Raw genomic sequence first — 17727 nt, forward strand, 5'->3', positions numbered from 1 at the left:
CCTGCAGAACCCCAAAGACTACTCATTCACCCGGTAACTCACCTTACCACAAGCTTTCCCTCTAATAAGGGAAAAAAGAGGTGTTCGCATTTCATAGCGAGAGGGGAGACATAACAAAACAATTCGCTGATTTATGGTGTTAAAAGTCTGTTGTGTTGTTTTTTTCCAAGCTCCGTGCTGAAAGAACTCTGGTCTCTGGGCATGCAGCCAGTTCGCTGCTTTTGATCTTCCGTGTACTCCCGCCTCCAGAGCCACGAAAATTCAGCACCCTGAAGACGTGCTAGTCTTCCAGGCCGTGTCCTTGGCATGTCGAAAAGCGGCTGGTCATGAGACCCTGAGAGCGGGTCCGATTTCCGCAAAGAACCAAAGTCAGTGCGTAACTCCAGCTCAGGGTCTTCAAAAGAACCTTGAAAGGGGGAAAAAGGAGATATCAAAGATAGAAATAGAGCTGTTTCCGAAGATGCAAGAAAAGGAGTCGCCGTTAGGCGCCATCCTCCTCCTACGCTCCACCCCGTCCTGTTGAATTCTTCCACAACTTCAATCCTTTCCATAACTACACACTTCCTCCAGCTCAGCAATCTTCCAAACACTGGTTGTTCTCCAAAGGTCTTTTGCCTTTCAGTTTTCAACTGCAGATCAATACATCCACACTCCAAATTCTGGTATTCGCTGTCTGGACTTCAGCAGGTTAATTCAATGCATGTTTACTGGAAGATCATCCAAGTTTTTTTCTTCTCTGTGAAAGCATTGACTCAGTCATTTGAAGTAATGTTTGCCTCCCACTAGCATCACAAAAGATGACTCAATTTATGATTTAGATTTAATTATGGAAACATACAATGAAATGTGCCATTCTCGTTAACAACCAACACACCCAAAGGTGCGCTGGGGGCAGCCCGCAAGCATGGCCACAGAATCCAGCACCAATGTAGCATTCCCACAATGCTCGGCAGCAACAGGGAACACAATAGACAATGAAAACAGCAACGGTGAAACAAGCTGCTTTCATCCCTCTGACCTTCTCTTCCACCCTCTTACACACATGGACAATCCCTTAACTCCAGGACAAGCAACCAGTCTCTAGTCCAGGCTTTGGCAATCAGGATTCCAATTCTGGACTTCCCATTGACCTTCGGGCTTTGATTTCTGGTATCAAATCTTTGACTAGCCGATGCTGAGACCCTGAACTTTAGGCTCAAGCCCTGGACTGACCAGTCCTCCCCATACCAAATAAGTTTGGTATGGGCCCTCTAATCCTAAGAACTTTCTACAGGGGCACAATTGAGAGCATCCTGACTGGCTCCATCACTGCCTGGTATGGGAACTGTACCTCCCTTAATCGCAGGACTCTGCAGAGAGTGGTGCGGATAGCCCAGCGCATCTGTAGTTGTGAACTTCTCATGATTCAGGACCTTTGCAAGGACAGGTGTGTAAAGAGGGCCCGTAGGATCATTGGGGACCCAAGCCATCCCAACCACCATCTATTCCAGCTGCTACCATCTGGGAAGTGATACCATAGCATAAAAGCCAGGACCAACAGGCTCTGGGACAGCTTCTTCCATCAGGCCACCAGACTGATGAACTCATGCTGATTTGAGTGTACTCTATATTACATTGATTGTCCTATTTATTATAAATTATTATCTATATACTACTATAACTCTCATGCTCTGTCTGTCTGTTTGTCTGTGACCTCCAATTAGTGCAAACGGTGCATTACAGCGGCACTTTTTTTTGGCTAAATCGAATTAAAATGTGCTAAATTACAGAATGCAGGCAAAGTTCAGGGTTATATATTCGTATAAAATTGCTCATTCACAAAAATCAACAGGCTTCCTTTCAACCCAGAGCCAATCTGCCATCATGGAAATCGGGACGCGACAGCCCGATGCATGCATGCGGCCAGCCTCAGCAGCGACACCTACTGGAGCAAAAGGGCAGGGCAGCTCTATTTCGAGGCGTCACATTCTGCTAGTCACCACCATCAGCATATGCAGGATTGGGACAGATCTAACTGCCACCCATCAATAAGAGATAATTAAATCTTATTGTAATGACGTACTTCGAGACACCCATAAAACCCTTTGCTGCAGTCAAAGGTCAGCGGTAACTATATCACATCCATTTAGGAGAGCCCCAACCACATCATCAAGAATAATCAGCATCCTTTGGTGCTACTGCTTCGTATCTTCTATCCAGCACTCGGGTAAAAAAAAATCGTCGGGAAGCGGCAAGGAGAGGGAGAGAACAAGAATCAGATGAAGCCAGGGCTGCATGAGTCCAGGATTAAAGAGTCAGGACAAAAACAGATGAGAGAAGAAGAGACAAAGGAGCTGAGAAATGCACGTCTCCAGGATCAGAAACAAAGAACAAACAGCAGAAGAGATGAAGAGACGGGGGATGAAAGGACTGCACGTCTCCAGAATGACAACGAGAAGCACAAGGGTAGCTGGTAAACCGGAAGTTATGCCATCAAAAGTGATCTTCGTTAAACGAGGAGGAGCTATACTTGCTTTGCTATGCGTCGTTCTTCTTTAATAAATTGAGGTTTTCTACTTCAGTTTCCAAAGCAGAGTGATACCAATAGCATTCAGGAAAATTTAATGTTCATTTTGATCACATCAGACTGCACCATCCTTCTCTCAAAGGGTCAGCCTGTTGTCTGGTAAATTACTATGACTGCACATTGCACATTTAGATGGAGATGTAACGTAAAGATTTTTACTCCTCCTGTATGTGAAGGATGTAAGAAATAAAGTCAATTCAATTCAATCCAATGCCATCTTCATGTCTCCTCGTGCCTTCTGTTCGTGTGACTATCCGATCCTGGGACAATCCAAGTGATTGTTATGGCTGTTCTTGTTGAATGATTGTTGTGTGTTTACTTGCACATATGGAATTGTAGAAAGTGTGGTAGCAGTAGACATTAATTCCATCAGGACTGAGGCTAACACCTTCGACTTTCATGGATGCTCACTCTACAGTGATTGCCAGTTTATAATCTCAACTCACCTCACTCTGCAGCTCGTGCTTTAAGCATTATTTATTTATTTGTCTATCTATCTGTGCATCTGTCTATTTAATTATGTATGCATATATATTTATTTATCTATTTTATTTGCATAGATTTTCTTGTGCATAGGTTGTTTGACAGTCATTGTTTGTGTAGAGATTTTCATTAATTCTATTGTATTTCTTTGTTCTACTGTGAATGCCTGCATGAAAATTAATCTCGAGGTAGCATCCCCGCACTCAACACTTTATTAGGTACATCTCTACACCTATTTGATAATAGACATATCTAATCCACTAATCATATGGCAGCAATTCAATATATTAAAGCATGCAGACATAGTCAAGAGGTTCAGTTGTTGTCAAACCAAACATCAGAATGGGGAAGAAATGAGACCTAAGTGAATTTAACTGTGGAATAATTGTTGATGCCAGATGGGGTGGTTTGATTATCTTAGAAACTGCGGACCTCCTGGGATTTTCACACACAAGTCTCTAGAGTTTGCAGAGAATAGTGTTAAGAACAAAAAAAAGCATCCAGCGAGCAGCAGTTCTGTGGGTGAAAACACCTTGTTAATGAGAGAGGTCAGAGGAGAATGGCCAGACTGGCTCAAGCTGACAGGATGATACCAGTAACTCTAAAGATCACGTAGTACGAAATAGTGGTGTTCAGAAGAGCATCCCTCATCACACATCACGTTGAAAATGGGTGGGCTACTGCGATAGAAAATCACAATCATACTTAGTGGCCATTTTAATGTGGCCACTGAGTGTATAATGAAATGTGAAGTTCAACTGATACTTCACCAATGTTTTTATTTTCCTTATAGTTGAGTAATATTTCTTTGTTTTATTGTGATTATGAAGCTTTTTTTTAAAAAAAGGATCTGTTTTTGCCCTGTAATGGATTAAACAGGATTACCATAGACTATAAGACATAGGAGCAGAATAAGGCCATTTGGGTCATCGAGTCTGCTCCGCCATTCAATCATGGCTGCTCCTTTTATTCCCCCTCCTCAGCCCCACTTCCTGGCCTTCTTCCCCTATCGTTTGATGCCGTGCCCAATCAAGAACCTGTCAAATACACCGAATGACCTGGCCTCTACAACTGCCTGTGGTAACAAATTCCACAAAGTCACCACCTGGCTTAAGAAATTTCTTCGCATTCCTGTTTTAAATAGACGCCCCTCTATCCTGTGGCTGTGCCCTCTTGTCCTAAACTCTCCCACCAGGGGAAACATCTTTACCACGTCTACTCTGTCCAGAGCTTGCAACATTCAAAAGGTTTCAATGAGATCCCCCCTCATTCTTCTAAATTCCAGCGAGTACAGGCCCAAGCTATCAAACATTCCTCATATGATAACTCTTTCATTCCCAGAATCATCCTTGTGAACCTCCTCTGAACCCTTGTCAATGCCAGCACATCTTTTCTTAGATGAGGAGCCCAGAACTGTTCACAATACACAAGGTGAGTCTTCACCAGTGCCTTATAAAGCCTCAGCATCACATCCTCGCTCTTGTATTCTTTTTTGCCCAGTTTCCTAATCTGTCTAAGTCCTCCTACAGCCTTCCTGTTTCTCAACACTATCTGCTTCTCCATCAATCTTCATATCATCTGCAAACTTGGCAACAAAGCCATCTAATTTCATCATCGAAATCATTGATATACAGCATAAAAAAGAAGCAGTCCCAACACCGACACCTGTGGAACACCACTAGTCACTGGCAGCCAACCAGAAAAGGATCCTTTTATTCCCATTCCTGCCTCCTACCAATCAGCCAATGCTCTAACCATGCCAGTAACTTTCCTGTAATACCATGTGCTCTTAACTTGGTCAGCAGCCTCATGTGTGTCACCTTGTCAAAGGCCTTCTGAAAATCCAAATATACAATATCCACTGCATCCCCTTTATCTATCGGACTTGTAAGCTCCTCAAAGAATTCCAACAGGTTTGTCAGGCAAGATTTTCCATTAAAGAAACCATGCTGACTTTGTCCTATCTTGCCCTGTATCACCAAGTACTCTATAGCCTCATCCTTAACAATTGACTCCAACATTTTCCCAACCATTGAGGTTAAGCTAACTGGTCTATAATTTCCTTTTTGCTGCCTCCCTCCTTTCTTAAAGAGTGGAGTGACATTTGTAAATTTCCAGTCCTCCAGCCAGAGTCCAGTGGTTCTTGAAAGATCATTACTAATGCCTCTACAATCTCTAACGCTACCTCTTTCAGAACCCTAGGGTGCAGTTCATCTGGTCCGATTAACTATGTACCTTTAGATCTTTCAGCTTTTGGAGCACCTACTTCCTTGTAATATTAAGTGCACTCACTTTCCTTCCCTCAAACCCTTCAACACCTGGCACACTGCTGGTGTCTTCCACAGTGGAGACTGATGCAAAATACTCACTCAGTTCATCTGTTGTCTCTCCTTGTCCCCATTATTATTTCTCCTGCCTCATTTTCTGATGGTCCTATATCCATTCTCATCTCTTTTATATTTTATATACTTGAAAAAGCGTTTTCTATTTTTCTTGATATTGTTTGCTAGCTTGCTTTCATATTTCACCTTTTCCCTCCTGATTCTTTTAGTTGCTTTCTGTAGGTTTTTAAAAGCTTCCCGATCCTCTATCTTCCTACTAATTCTTGCTTTATTGTATATCCTCTCTTTGGCCATTACATTAGCTTTGACTTCTATTGCCAGCCATGGTTGTACTATTTTGCCATTTGAGTATTTCTTTGTTTTTGGAATACATCTATCCTGCACCTTCCTCATTTTTCCCAGAAACTCAAGCCATAACTGACTTGCCTCTGCTGATCCAAAGCTGACTTTATAAAACTACATAATTACAGGTACCAGAACAGAACAATTGCAACAGAATCATGAGGAAAAGAAACATTTACAGATGTTCATCTTCTTAACAGCGGCCATAAAAGATTATTGTAATTTTGAAATCATGTTTTTCTTTAACATGAATATCTTTCCTTATGAGACTATCTTTGGTGATATCACTTATGTCCACATAGCTGATTTCTAATGAATATATTATATGTTGCAATGATTTTATTGGTTTGGCTTATAAATACAGAAGCAATCATTGTTCATGCATTAAGTCTCTGCAGGTTAATTTTGTAGTGTGTAAACACTGTTTTCTTTCCTTTGTCATTAGAGATCTATTGTTTTGTGCATCTGTGATGCAGTACTGTATGAAACAAAGTTAAAGTCAATTTTCTGTCTTGATTTTGAATTATGGTGTTGTATTTGAAGTACGATAAATGGCTTATTAAAAGAATGTGTGAATCATAGGTGCTGTTAAAAAAACCCATGAATAACTAACTTTTTCATTAAATTTGGTTATTAGTCATTTGGCTTCTGTCGGGTATATTTTGAATTAATCATTATTAAAAATAGAACACAATTTAATTTTACAAATACACTTAGTGGTCACTTTATTAGGTACCTTATGTACTCTCCCGTCCTCTCACCTCTCTCATTAACAAGACATTTTTACCCACCGAAGTGCTGCTCACTCAATTTTTTTTCACACCATTCTCCGGAAACTCTCAAGACCGTGGTGCATGAGAATTCCAGGACATCTCAAACCAACGATCATTCCACAGTCAAAGTCACTTAGATCACACTTCTTGCTCATTCTGATGTTTGGCCAGAACAACAGCTGAACCCCTTGAGCATATGATTTTTTTGCATTGAGGTACTGCCACATGATTGTCTAATTATATACTTGCATTAATGAGCAGATGTACAAGCGTACCAATAAAGTGGCCACAGAGCGTACATTATAACGTCTCATATTGTGCAGAAAAACATGTTACCACATTTTAATTTTACAAATACACAGACAATTTTATTCTCTGGCTCCTGACTTACCATAATTGCGTGATGTTTTTGCAGTAAACTCATAGATCAGTGTGATTAATACTTTGAGTCATTCTGGGGGCTCTGGGCTGCAGGGAGTCTGGTTTGATCCTGATTCCTGGTGCTTTCCCCGTCAAGCTTGCATATTGTAGTGACCCGGGTTTCCACTGTGTACTCCAAGTTCCCTCACATCCCACAAGTGTGCTTGGAGGATAACTGGAGACTGTAACTTACTCATCGGCATAGGAAAGTGGCCAAAAGATACAAAGTTCAAAGTTCACAGTAAATTTATTATCAAAGTACATGTCACCATATACCAAGATCAATTTTCTTACAGGCATTTACTGGACAATAATGAAATACAATAATATTTATGAAAAACCATAAATAACAATGACTGACAAACAACTAAAATGCAAAAGACAAATTGTGCAAATAGTAAAAATAAAGTAAATAAATAATCTGATAGAAGTTGTAGAGTCTTTGAAAGGGAGTCCATAAGTTGTGGAATCAGTGCAGAGCTGAGGTGAGTGAAGTTATCCACACTGGTTCAGGAGCCAGATAGTTGAAGGGTAATAACTGTTCCTGAACTTGGCGATGTGGGACCTAAGGCCTAGTACCCATTGCCCCAACGGTAGTAGTGAGAAGAGAGCATGGCCTGGATGGGAGGTGTTCGTGCCGATGGGTGCTGCTCTCTTGTGGCAGTGCTCCTTGTAGATGTGCTCACTGGTTGGGAGGACCTTTCCTGTGATGAACTGGGCTGTATTCAACGCTGGTTACAGACTTTTCTGTTCCTGGGTATTGGTGTTTCCATGCTGAATGGCAGCTGATGGGCGTTTAGAAACATAGAAAACCTACAGCACAATACAGGCCCTTCGGTCCACAATGCTGTGCCGAACATGTACTTACTTTAGAAATTACCTATGGTTACCCATAGCCGTCTATTTTTCTAAGCTCCATGTACCTATCCAGGAGCCTCTTAAAAGGCTCTATCATATCCGCTTCCACCACCGTTACTGGCAGCCCATTCTATGCATTCACCATCCTCTACACCTGACATCTCCTTTGTACCTACTTCCAAGCACCTTAAAACTGTGCCCTGTCATGTTAGCCATTTCAGCCCTGGGAAAAAGCCTCTAACTATCCACATGATCAATGCCTCTCATCATCTTATACACCTCTGTCAGGTCACCTCACATCCTCCGTTGCTCCAAGGAGAAAAGGCCAAGTTCACTCAACCTATTCTCATAAGGCATGCTCCCCAATCCAGGCAACATCCTTGTAAATCTCCTCTGCACCCTTTCTATGGTTTCCACATCCTTCCTGTAGTGAGGTGACCAGAACTGAGCACAGTACTCCAAGTGGGGTCTGACCAGAGTCTTATATAGCTGCAACATTACCTCTCAGCTCTTAAGCTCAGTCTCATAGTTGATGAAGGCCAATGCACCATATGCCTTCTTAACCACAGAGTTTGAGAGAGATTAATTGCAGGAATACAGAGGAATAAGAAAACGAGGAATGAGATTGATGACATTACGGCCCTGAAGTCTCCAGGGATCCAATGAATCGAATAGTTAAAAATAAGAAACACATGATATCCTGTGGATGCTGGAAATCCAGAGCAACACATATCAGGTGCTGGAGGAACTCAGCAGGTCAGGCAGCATCTCTGGAAAGGAATAAATCGTCAACACTTTGGGCTGGGACCCTTCCACAGTTAAAAGTGTAGATTGGATGAAATTCACTTTTTAGCACGAAACTTTACTTCTGATATAATTAGCTAAAAGACCTTCTAAAGGAAAAGCAAAATCAACTCCCTAGGACTGCACGGTTAGTGGTTAGTGTAATGCTAGTACAGTGCCAGCGAACACTGACCAGGGTTTGTTTCCCGCCGCAGTCTGTAAAGAATTTGCATGTTCTCTCCGTGACTGGGTGGTTTCCTCTAGGTGCTCCGGTTGCCTCCCACTTTCCAAAAGATGTAGGGTTCGGACTGGTGAGTTATGGGCATGTTATGTTGGCTTCAGAAGCAGAGTGACACTTGCAGGCTGCCCCCCCCCCCCCGCACAATCCTTGCCGATTTGATCTGATGCATTTCACTGTATGTTTTTGATGTACATATGAGAAATAAAGTTGATCTCTTTAGAAGGACAAAAGTAGAAATGTATTTCAATAAATTACACGAAGAAGGACAAAAGAAGCCCTGTGTAAGGTATAAATACAGAGGTTATCTTGTTGGGCCAAAGGACTTATTTCTAGACTGTAAAGTCAATGTAAAAATTCTGTTTGGTGCCCAGGATGTGCGAGTACCTTTGAACTATTTTAGTGAGGCTGGCATCTCTAATCTCAGTCTGGTCTGCAAGTTTACAGAGCTGAGGAACCCCAGCAGCTGAAGGGAATCAAGGACAGCTATGGGTTTCAGGTACTGGCCATTACCATAGTTGCAGGCTTCCACCAGACATCAAATTCCCTCACCATGGCAAAGTTAACCAAGCTCACTAGGTTAGTGGTTAAGGGTGGGTTTTCTACCATTAGAGTAGAGTCATTGAGCACTGCAGCACACACTGTAAGTTAGTCGTTTGGCTCATGTAGTCCGTGCCAAACTGTTACTCCATCTTACCCATATAATTCCACCTGAACCAAAGACCCTCCGCACCCCTTACATCCATGTACCTATCCATGGCACCTTATTCCATGCTCGTACCACCGTCTTAGTGAATCAGGTTAGTATTACTGGGGATAGATCTTGAAATTTGTTGTATTTTTGGCAGCAATGCATTATAATATGAAATAAAAACTATAATTTACAATAAACCATATAAAAAGAGAAAATTAAATAAGTAGTGCAACAAGAGAGGAAAAATTACTGAATAAGTGTTGATGAGTTCATTTGTCCATTCTGAAATTCTGATGGTGGCGGAGAAGAAGCTGTTCCTGAAGCCTTGACTGGATGTCTTCAGGCTCCTGTACCTCCTCCTTGGTGGTAGCAATGAGAAGCGGGTGCGTCAGGGATGATAAGGGTCCTTAATGATGGGTATCATTTTTTGAGGCATTGCCTTTTGAAGATGTCATGATGGGGAGGTTAGAGCCCATTAAGGAACTGACAAAGTTTGAGTTCCCCCTCAAATATTTCACCTTTTATCCTTAACCTATGACCTCTAGCTCTAGTCTCACCCAACCTTAGAGGAAAAAGCCTGCTTGCATTTACCCTATCTGTTGAATGGGTAAATCCTTGAATGGACTTCCTGGCTCAAGATTAGAGCTCCAGAGATCCGATTCCCTTCTGCTCCCTCTTGGTTGTAATCTGTAAAAGCAAATAGGGATTTGTGTTAATCCTCCCCATTTGTGTCTGCATATTAAAACTAACTCCTTTCTGTCTGACGTGAAGCTAAGCCAGTTAGTGAGGATGACTTCCAAGCAGGTAATTTGTCAGGCAAAGAGACATTTACTGTAGATTTTTAACTCCACCTGCCTGGATAACTAACTTTCCAGTTGAACACTGGATCATTAGTTTATCCCAGTGTCCAAACGTTGAGCTAAGGATAACCTGATAAAGGCAGTTTCTTAATGCCATACACTCAATTATTGATTCTGGGTGAGTTATAGATGGGCTGCTGACTTTTATTGAGCATTGCCTCAAAAGAGGAGAAAGAGGAGGGTCACACACAAAATGCTGGAGGAACTCAGCAGCATTAGGCCACATCAATAGCGAGGAATCCAGAGTAACACAGGCAAAATTCTGTTTTAGGGGAAATAAAACAGCACTTTGGAAAGCGAAATAAGTAATGAATGTTTTGGGCTGGGACCCTTCATCAGGACTGAAACATCAGCTGTTCTTCTCCTCACCTGCCTACCACCTCATCTGTCTCTCCTCCTTCCCTTCCTCCTCACCTATCAGATGCCTTATTCTTCAGCCCTTTACCTTCCACTTATGACATCAAACTGGGCAAATAAAATCAATGACTTAATTATCTGACCAATTAATTAATTCACACAAACTGAGACCATGAGTTACATTTTCCACGCTGATTCAGGAGCTTGATGGTTGTAGGGTAATAACTGCCCTGAACCTGGTGGTGTGGGACCCGAGTATCCCGTACCTGCTTGATGATGGTCGCTGCTTTCTAGTGACAGCATTCTTTGTAGATGTGTTCAATAGTAGGGAGGGCTTTTCCTGTGATGAACTGGCTGTAACCAGTAAAAGTGAAAAGCTTTCTCAGTGCTCCAATCAGTGACTCAAATTATGCTCTTTTTGTTTGCAGTTGGAAAGACTTCAGGTTGAGAACACTGCAGAGTGGGGGAAGAGAGAGCGGCTGGAGACGGAGAAGCTGGGCTTAGAACGGGACAACAAAAAATTAAAAGCCCATATTGAAGAGCTGGAGAAACTGCTGGCAAAGAGGAGTCAACAAGCCACAAATTTAAATGATTCGGACTTCAAAGCTATGCAGCTTGAACTATTTGAAAAAAATAAGGTAGGAATGGCATGTACTGGTGGATAATGGATTTCGAACTTAGAGTACACACAGTTATAATCAGTAGATGAGTAATGAAGGGAAAATATCTACAGTACGTGGCAAGTTTTAAGGGCTCTCATAGGAATTTCCTAGTCTGAGGGGTGTGTCTGTGGAACTCATTGCTGTGGATGGCTGTGTAGACAACGCATGTTGTTGGGTATATTTTAAACGGAGGCTGATAGATACTTGATCATAAGGGTGCCAAAGGGTACAGGGAGAAGGCAGGAAAAAACGGTTCAGAGGGATAATAAACCAGCCAGGATCAACTGGCAGAACAGACTCGCTGGGCTAAATGCCCTAATTCTGCTCCTATATTTCATGGTCTTATGATTATTAAGGGCGTGAAAGTTTACAGACTGAAGGCAGGAGAATGGGGTTGAAAAGAAAATTAATGGGGAGAGCAGATTCAATGGGCTGAATGGCCTAATTTCGTTTTTGTCTTTTACAAAAACACTGCATGGGAATGGGATGTTTGGATTGACTTTATGATACTGCTGAAAGGCTACTAGTTCGTTTTATGAATATTTTCGATGCCTCTGTAATATAACATAACTCACACAGAGAACAGAGAAAATGAAGCAGAATGGAGCTCAACATCTGGTTAAGTGATGTCCAGTTAGAGCAATTTGTGCATCTGTTTGAAACATGGCGTGCCGCCTGCTGGACAACATTACAACTTAGGCTGTTTCTCCGAGGACTTGTAAAACATGCTACAGGGGTGTTGGAAGATGGTAGTGTGTACTGAGAACATGCAACTGATGTGTTTCCTATTGCACTACTTTGCTCCTGGCCTCTAATAAAGGCAAGGCAACCACACAGTTAGTTGACATGCTTGTGAAAGTTGAAAATATTGCCTTTGCAAATGGTATTGAATATCCTGCCCTTGTAAATTATTGAATTTTCTATATGTATGGAATTCCCCAAAGAAATCTGGCCAGTTATCCCCCCTCTGTGAAGCAGACAGCTCCCATTCTGGCTCCCCTCTTATCTCTTCTCTTTTCCTTACCTGCCCATCACCCCCCTCTGTTGCCTCTCCTCCTTCCCTTATTTCCATGGTCCACTCTGCTGTCCTATCAGATTCCTCCTTCTTCAGCCCTTTACCTTTTCCACCAATCACCTCCCAGCTTCTCACCTCATCCTCCCTCCATTCACCCATCTTTCCCTTCACATGCCTTCACATATCACTGTACTCCTTCTTCTCCACCCACAACCTACCGGCTGCCCAGCACAATCCTCGTTGATTTGATTTGATGTATACAATTCTGTTCACTGTATGTTTTTATATACATGTGACAAGTAAAGCTAATCTTTATAAGAAAATGCTGGCAGAGCTATCAATCAGGTTGAGGAAAGTTCACGAGCAGGAAACAAAGAACATTTTACTAATACTTTTATGTAGTAAAATTATAAAGATTGGTACAAAATATAAAATTGGAACAAAAATACAAAATTAAGCTGTTACCTGCATAAATAACTTGTAAAAACACTTAAAATCCATTATATTTTAGAATATTGATACGTAAGAATTGAATTTTTGGCTTAGCTTTTCCTAAGTTTTCAAAGAAGTGTATTAAAAAAAAAGTGCTGAAACCACTCAGCAGATCAGGCTCCATCTGTAGAAGCTGAGGCAGGTTTGATGTTTCCAGTTGAAGGCCTTTCAGGAAAGCTTAGAACTTGGTGATTTCGAGCGTTGACAATAACTTCCACTTTTTCCTGAATTGGTTCAAAACTCACTGTTGTGTCCACTTTCAGGCTTAAATAAACCAGTTCTTTTTCAAAGTAACTTTATTATCAAAGTATGTATATGTCACCGTATACAATGGTAAAAGATTTGTTTTATAGTGGCGATTCTCAGTAATCTGAGAAACACAATAGAATCAATAAAATACCACACCTAGTAGGACAAACAACCAATGTGCAAAAGACAAACTGTAAATACAAAAGAAAACAATAATTCAGCAATAATGATCATGAATAGGAGTTGTAAAGTCCTTGAAAGTGAGTCTATAGGTTGTGTAACAGTTCATTGTTGGGGTGAGTGAAGTTAAGTGATCTTGTTTAGTTCAAGAGTCTGATGGTTGAGGGGTAATATCTGTTCTGGAATCTGGTGGTTTGAGTCCTGAGGCTCCTGTACCTTTTTCCTGATGAGAGCAGCGGGGAGAGAGCATGGGCTGGGTGGTGGGGGTCCCTGATAATGGATGCTGCGGGAGTGCTGTATCCACTACTTTTTGTAGTCCTTTTGTTGTACTTTTTGTGGAGAGTCAGTTCCTGCTCCAGAGATTAATGTCTCCTGAAGCCTCCTGAATATCACTGAGGCTCTCAGGATATTTGAGAATCAGCATATGTTGCGAAATCTGCGAAATCTGTTGCTTTGCAGTGGCAGTACTTTGCACTACATAATTTAAAAAAAGCTATAAATTGCAGGATATATATATATATATATATACACAGTAAATTTAAGTAGTGCAAAAGAGCAAAAAATAGTGTGAGGTAGTGTACATGAGTTCATTATCCCTTGATATCTGGTGGCAGAGGGTAAAATGCTGTTCCTAAAGTATTGAGTATATGTCTTCAGGTTCCTGTACCTCCTCTCTGATGGTAGAAATGAAAAGAGGGCATGTCCTGGGTGATAGGTTTCATTAATGATGGATGCTGCCTTTTTGAGGCATTGCCCTTTGAAGATGTCCTTGTTGCTGGGGTGACTAGTGTCATGATGGAACTGGCTGACCTTTTCAACTCTCTGCAGCTTTTTCCAATCCTGTGCAGAGGCCTCTCCATTCCAGATGGTGATGCAACCAGTTAGAATGCTCCCCATGGCACATCTGTAGAAACTTGCTAGCCTTTGGCGACATACCAAATCTCCTCAGACTCCTAATGAAATATAGCCCATGTCATTGCCTACATTGGGCACAGGATGGATCTACAGAGTTGTAGACACCCAGGAACTTGAAACTGCTCACCTTTTTCATTGCTGTTCCATTGATAAGGACTGGCATGTGTTCCCTTGACTTGCCCTTCCTGAAGTCCACAATCAGTTCCTTACTCTTACTGACACTGAGTGCAGGATTGTTGTTGCAACACTGCTCAACCAGCTGATCTATCTCACTCCCGAGCACCTCATCGTCACCATCTCAAGTTCTGCTAACCATAGTTGTGTCATATTTATAGATGGTGTTTGAGCTGTGCACAGTCACATAATCATAGGTGCAGATAGAGTAGAACAGTGGGTTATGCACATATTCTTGAGTTGCGCCAGTATTGATTTTCAACAAGGAGGTATTATTTCTAATTTGCACGGACTGTAGCCTCTCGATGAGGGAGTCAATGATTCCTGTTGCAGAGGGAGGTACAGAGGTTCCAGGTCTTGGAGTTTGTTGATTAATACTGATGGCATTTAAAACCGGGCAGTAATCAATAAACAATAATCAATATCTTTTTCATGCTTGGCAGTTGCAATTGCAGTATCATCTCGGTTGAATCAATAGCTTTGGACTACCTATAAGCATCTTGTCCATGGTAGCACAGAATATTTTGGATAATGACCAGGGCAGCTTGTTCATAAAGGTACATGGGGTTTTTGGTTAGATGGTGCTGGCTTTCTTTATCTGGGCTTCATTTTACAAATGTATGGGGCACGCCCACCTAGGTAAATATCTTGGTCTTGCTAATTCAGTATACAAATTTTACACTTGTTATCAGCAGGCATTGGTTATCCTTCACGTGTGGCATGGCAGTGTAGTGGTCAGCACAACACTTTACAGTACAGCGACCCAGGTTCAATTCCTGCCACTGCCTGTAAGGAGTTTGTATGTGCTGCCTGTGACCATGTGCATTTCTCCCAGGTGTTCCGGTTTCCTCCCACAGTCGCAAGACGTACCATTTGGTAAATTAATTGATCATTATAAATTGTCCTGTGATTAGGCTCAGATTAAATTGGGGGAATTGCTGGGAGGTGTGGTTTGAAGGGCCAGAAGGGCCTTTTCCATACAGTATCTCCAACAAGAGTTTTATTGTGGGTTAGTCAAATGTATATACAAAGCCAAGATGTCTTGATTGCTTTGGGCATGACAATTGCCTAATCAGGTAATCAGTTCACTCTTCAAGAAGGGAGGGAGACAAAGGACAGGAAGTTACTGCCGGTTAGCCTGACCACAGTGATTGGCAAGATGTTAAATTCCATTACGAAGTATGTGATTTTGTGATACTTGGAGGCACACACTCAACTAGACCAAAGTCATCATGATTTCCTTAAGGGGAAATCTTGTCTAACAAATTAGTTGGTATTCTTTGAGGAAATAACAGGCAGGATAGACAAAGAAGAGTCAGAGGATATTGTTTATTTGGATTTTCAGAAGACCTTTGACAAGGTAGTGCACAGGCTGCTAAACAAGATAAAAGCCCATGGTAACACACATCAAAGTTGCTGGTGAACGCAGCAGGCCAGGCAGCATCTCTAGGAAGAGGTACAGTCGACGTTTCAGGCCGAGACACTTGGTCAGGATTAACTGAAGAAAGAGCTAGTAAGAGATTTAAAAGTGGGAGGGGGAGGGGGAGATCCAAAATGATAGGAGAAGACAGGAGGGGAGAGATGGAGCCAAGAGCTGGACAGGTGATTGGCAAAAGGGGTATGAGAGGATCATGGGACAGGAGGCGGAAGGGATATGAGAGGATCATGGGATGGAATATAAGGTGTTGTTCCTCCAACCTGAGTGTGGCTTCATCTTTACATTAGAGGATTCCGTCTGGGTAGCCTCCAACCTGATGGCATGAACATTGACTTCTCTAACTTCCACTAATGCCCCACCTCGCCCTTGTACCCCATCTGTTATTTATATACACACATTCTTTCTCTCACTCTCCTTTTTCTCCCTATGTCCCTCTGACTATACCCCCCGCCCATCCTCTGGTTTTTTTCCCCCCTCCCCCTTTTCCTCCTCCCTGGGGCTCCTGTACCATGATCCTCTCATACCCCTTTGACCAATCACCTGTCCAGCTCTTGGCTCCATCCCTCCCCACTCCTGTCTTCTCCTATCATTTTGGATCTCCCCCTCCCCTTCCCACTTTTAAATCTTTTACTAGCTCTTTCTTCAGTTAGTCCTGATGAAGGGTCTCAGCCTGAAACGTCGACTGTACCTCTTCCTAGAGATGCTGCCTGGCCTGCTGCGTTCACCAGCAACTTTGATGTGTGTTGCTTGAAAATTTTCAGCATCTGCAGAATTTCTTGTGTTTGCGTTTTTTAGAAACCCATGGTATTACTTGAAGGATATTAGCATGGGCAGAAGATTAACTGACTTGCAGGAGGCAAAGAGTGGGAATAAAGAGGGCATCTTCTGCTTGGATATTGTGTTCCGCAGGAGTCGGTGTTGGGAACTCCTGTTCACGTCATATGCTAATGACCTGGATGATGGAATCAATGGCTTTGTGGCCAAGTTTGCAGATGATACAAACATAGGTGGAGTGGCAAGTGGAGTTGAGGAAGTAGGGAATCTGCAGAAAACTTGGTCAGCTTAGGAGAATGGACGAAGAACTGGCAGATGGCATATAATATAGGGAAGTATATAGTGATGCACTTTCATAGAAGAAATAAAGGTGTGGACTGTTTTCTAACTGGTCAGTTGTACCATATAGCTGTATAATATGGGACTATTTTATGTCGTAGTAACACGCTATTGAGCATGTGCTATTAGGCGCGTATTGATCTGTATATATGTGTTCAGTTCGGGTTCTGTAAGAAAACGCCCCTGTTAACTTAGCTCCAGTCTCCAGCATTTTTACTAATGATATTGTTGTGTAAATGGCCGCATACACAACAGCAGTGAGTTCAGAAATCAGAGGTGCAAAGGGACTTGGGAGTCCTGGTGCAGAATTTGCTAAAGGTTAACTTGCAGGTTGAGTCATTGCTGAGGAAGGCTAATGTATATGAACTTTGGCATTCATTTCAACATGACTAGAATACAAACGCAAGGATGTAATGATGCTGAGACTTTATCAAACATTGCTCAGACCACACTTGGAGCGTTGTGAGCAGTTTTGGGTCCTTATCAAAAAAAGAATGTGCTAACATTGAAGAGGGCCCAGAGGAGGTTCACTGGAATGATGCTGTGAATGAAAAGCATTTGATAGCACTGAGCCAGTATTCACTGGAATTAAAAAGAATTGGGGAGGGGGTGGATTTCATTGAAGTCTATCAAATATTGAAAGGCCTAGATAGAGTAGATGTGGAAAGAATGTATCCTATAGTGGGGGAATCTAGGACCAGAGGGCACAGCCTCAGAATAGAAGGATGTCCCTTTAGAACAGATGAGGAGGAATTTCTTTTGCCAGAGAGTGG

At 42.1% G+C, this 17727-nt stretch overlaps 1 protein-coding gene across 10 annotated transcripts in view; it reads left to right on the top strand.

Annotated features, from left to right (window-relative positions):
• The window catches only part of LOC140199916 (coiled-coil domain-containing protein 102A-like), a 649450-nt gene that overhangs the window by 253075 nt on the left and 378648 nt on the right, over positions 1 to 17727 (top strand). For all 10 annotated transcript variants that reach the window (XR_011886535.1, XR_011886536.1, XR_011886534.1 and 7 more), the window contains one exon: positions 11145 to 11354. Coding sequence is in view for 7 of the 10 variants with exons in the window: in XM_072262408.1 (XP_072118509.1) it covers positions 11145 to 11354 (210 nt within the window). In the remaining 3 variants the exon portion in view is untranslated. The remainder of the gene's footprint in view (positions 1 to 11144; positions 11355 to 17727) is intronic.

This window comes from Mobula birostris, chromosome 1 (genome assembly GCF_030028105.1).
Source record: "Mobula birostris isolate sMobBir1 chromosome 1, sMobBir1.hap1, whole genome shotgun sequence".
Classification (NCBI taxonomy): domain Eukaryota; kingdom Metazoa; phylum Chordata; class Chondrichthyes; order Myliobatiformes; family Myliobatidae; genus Mobula; species Mobula birostris.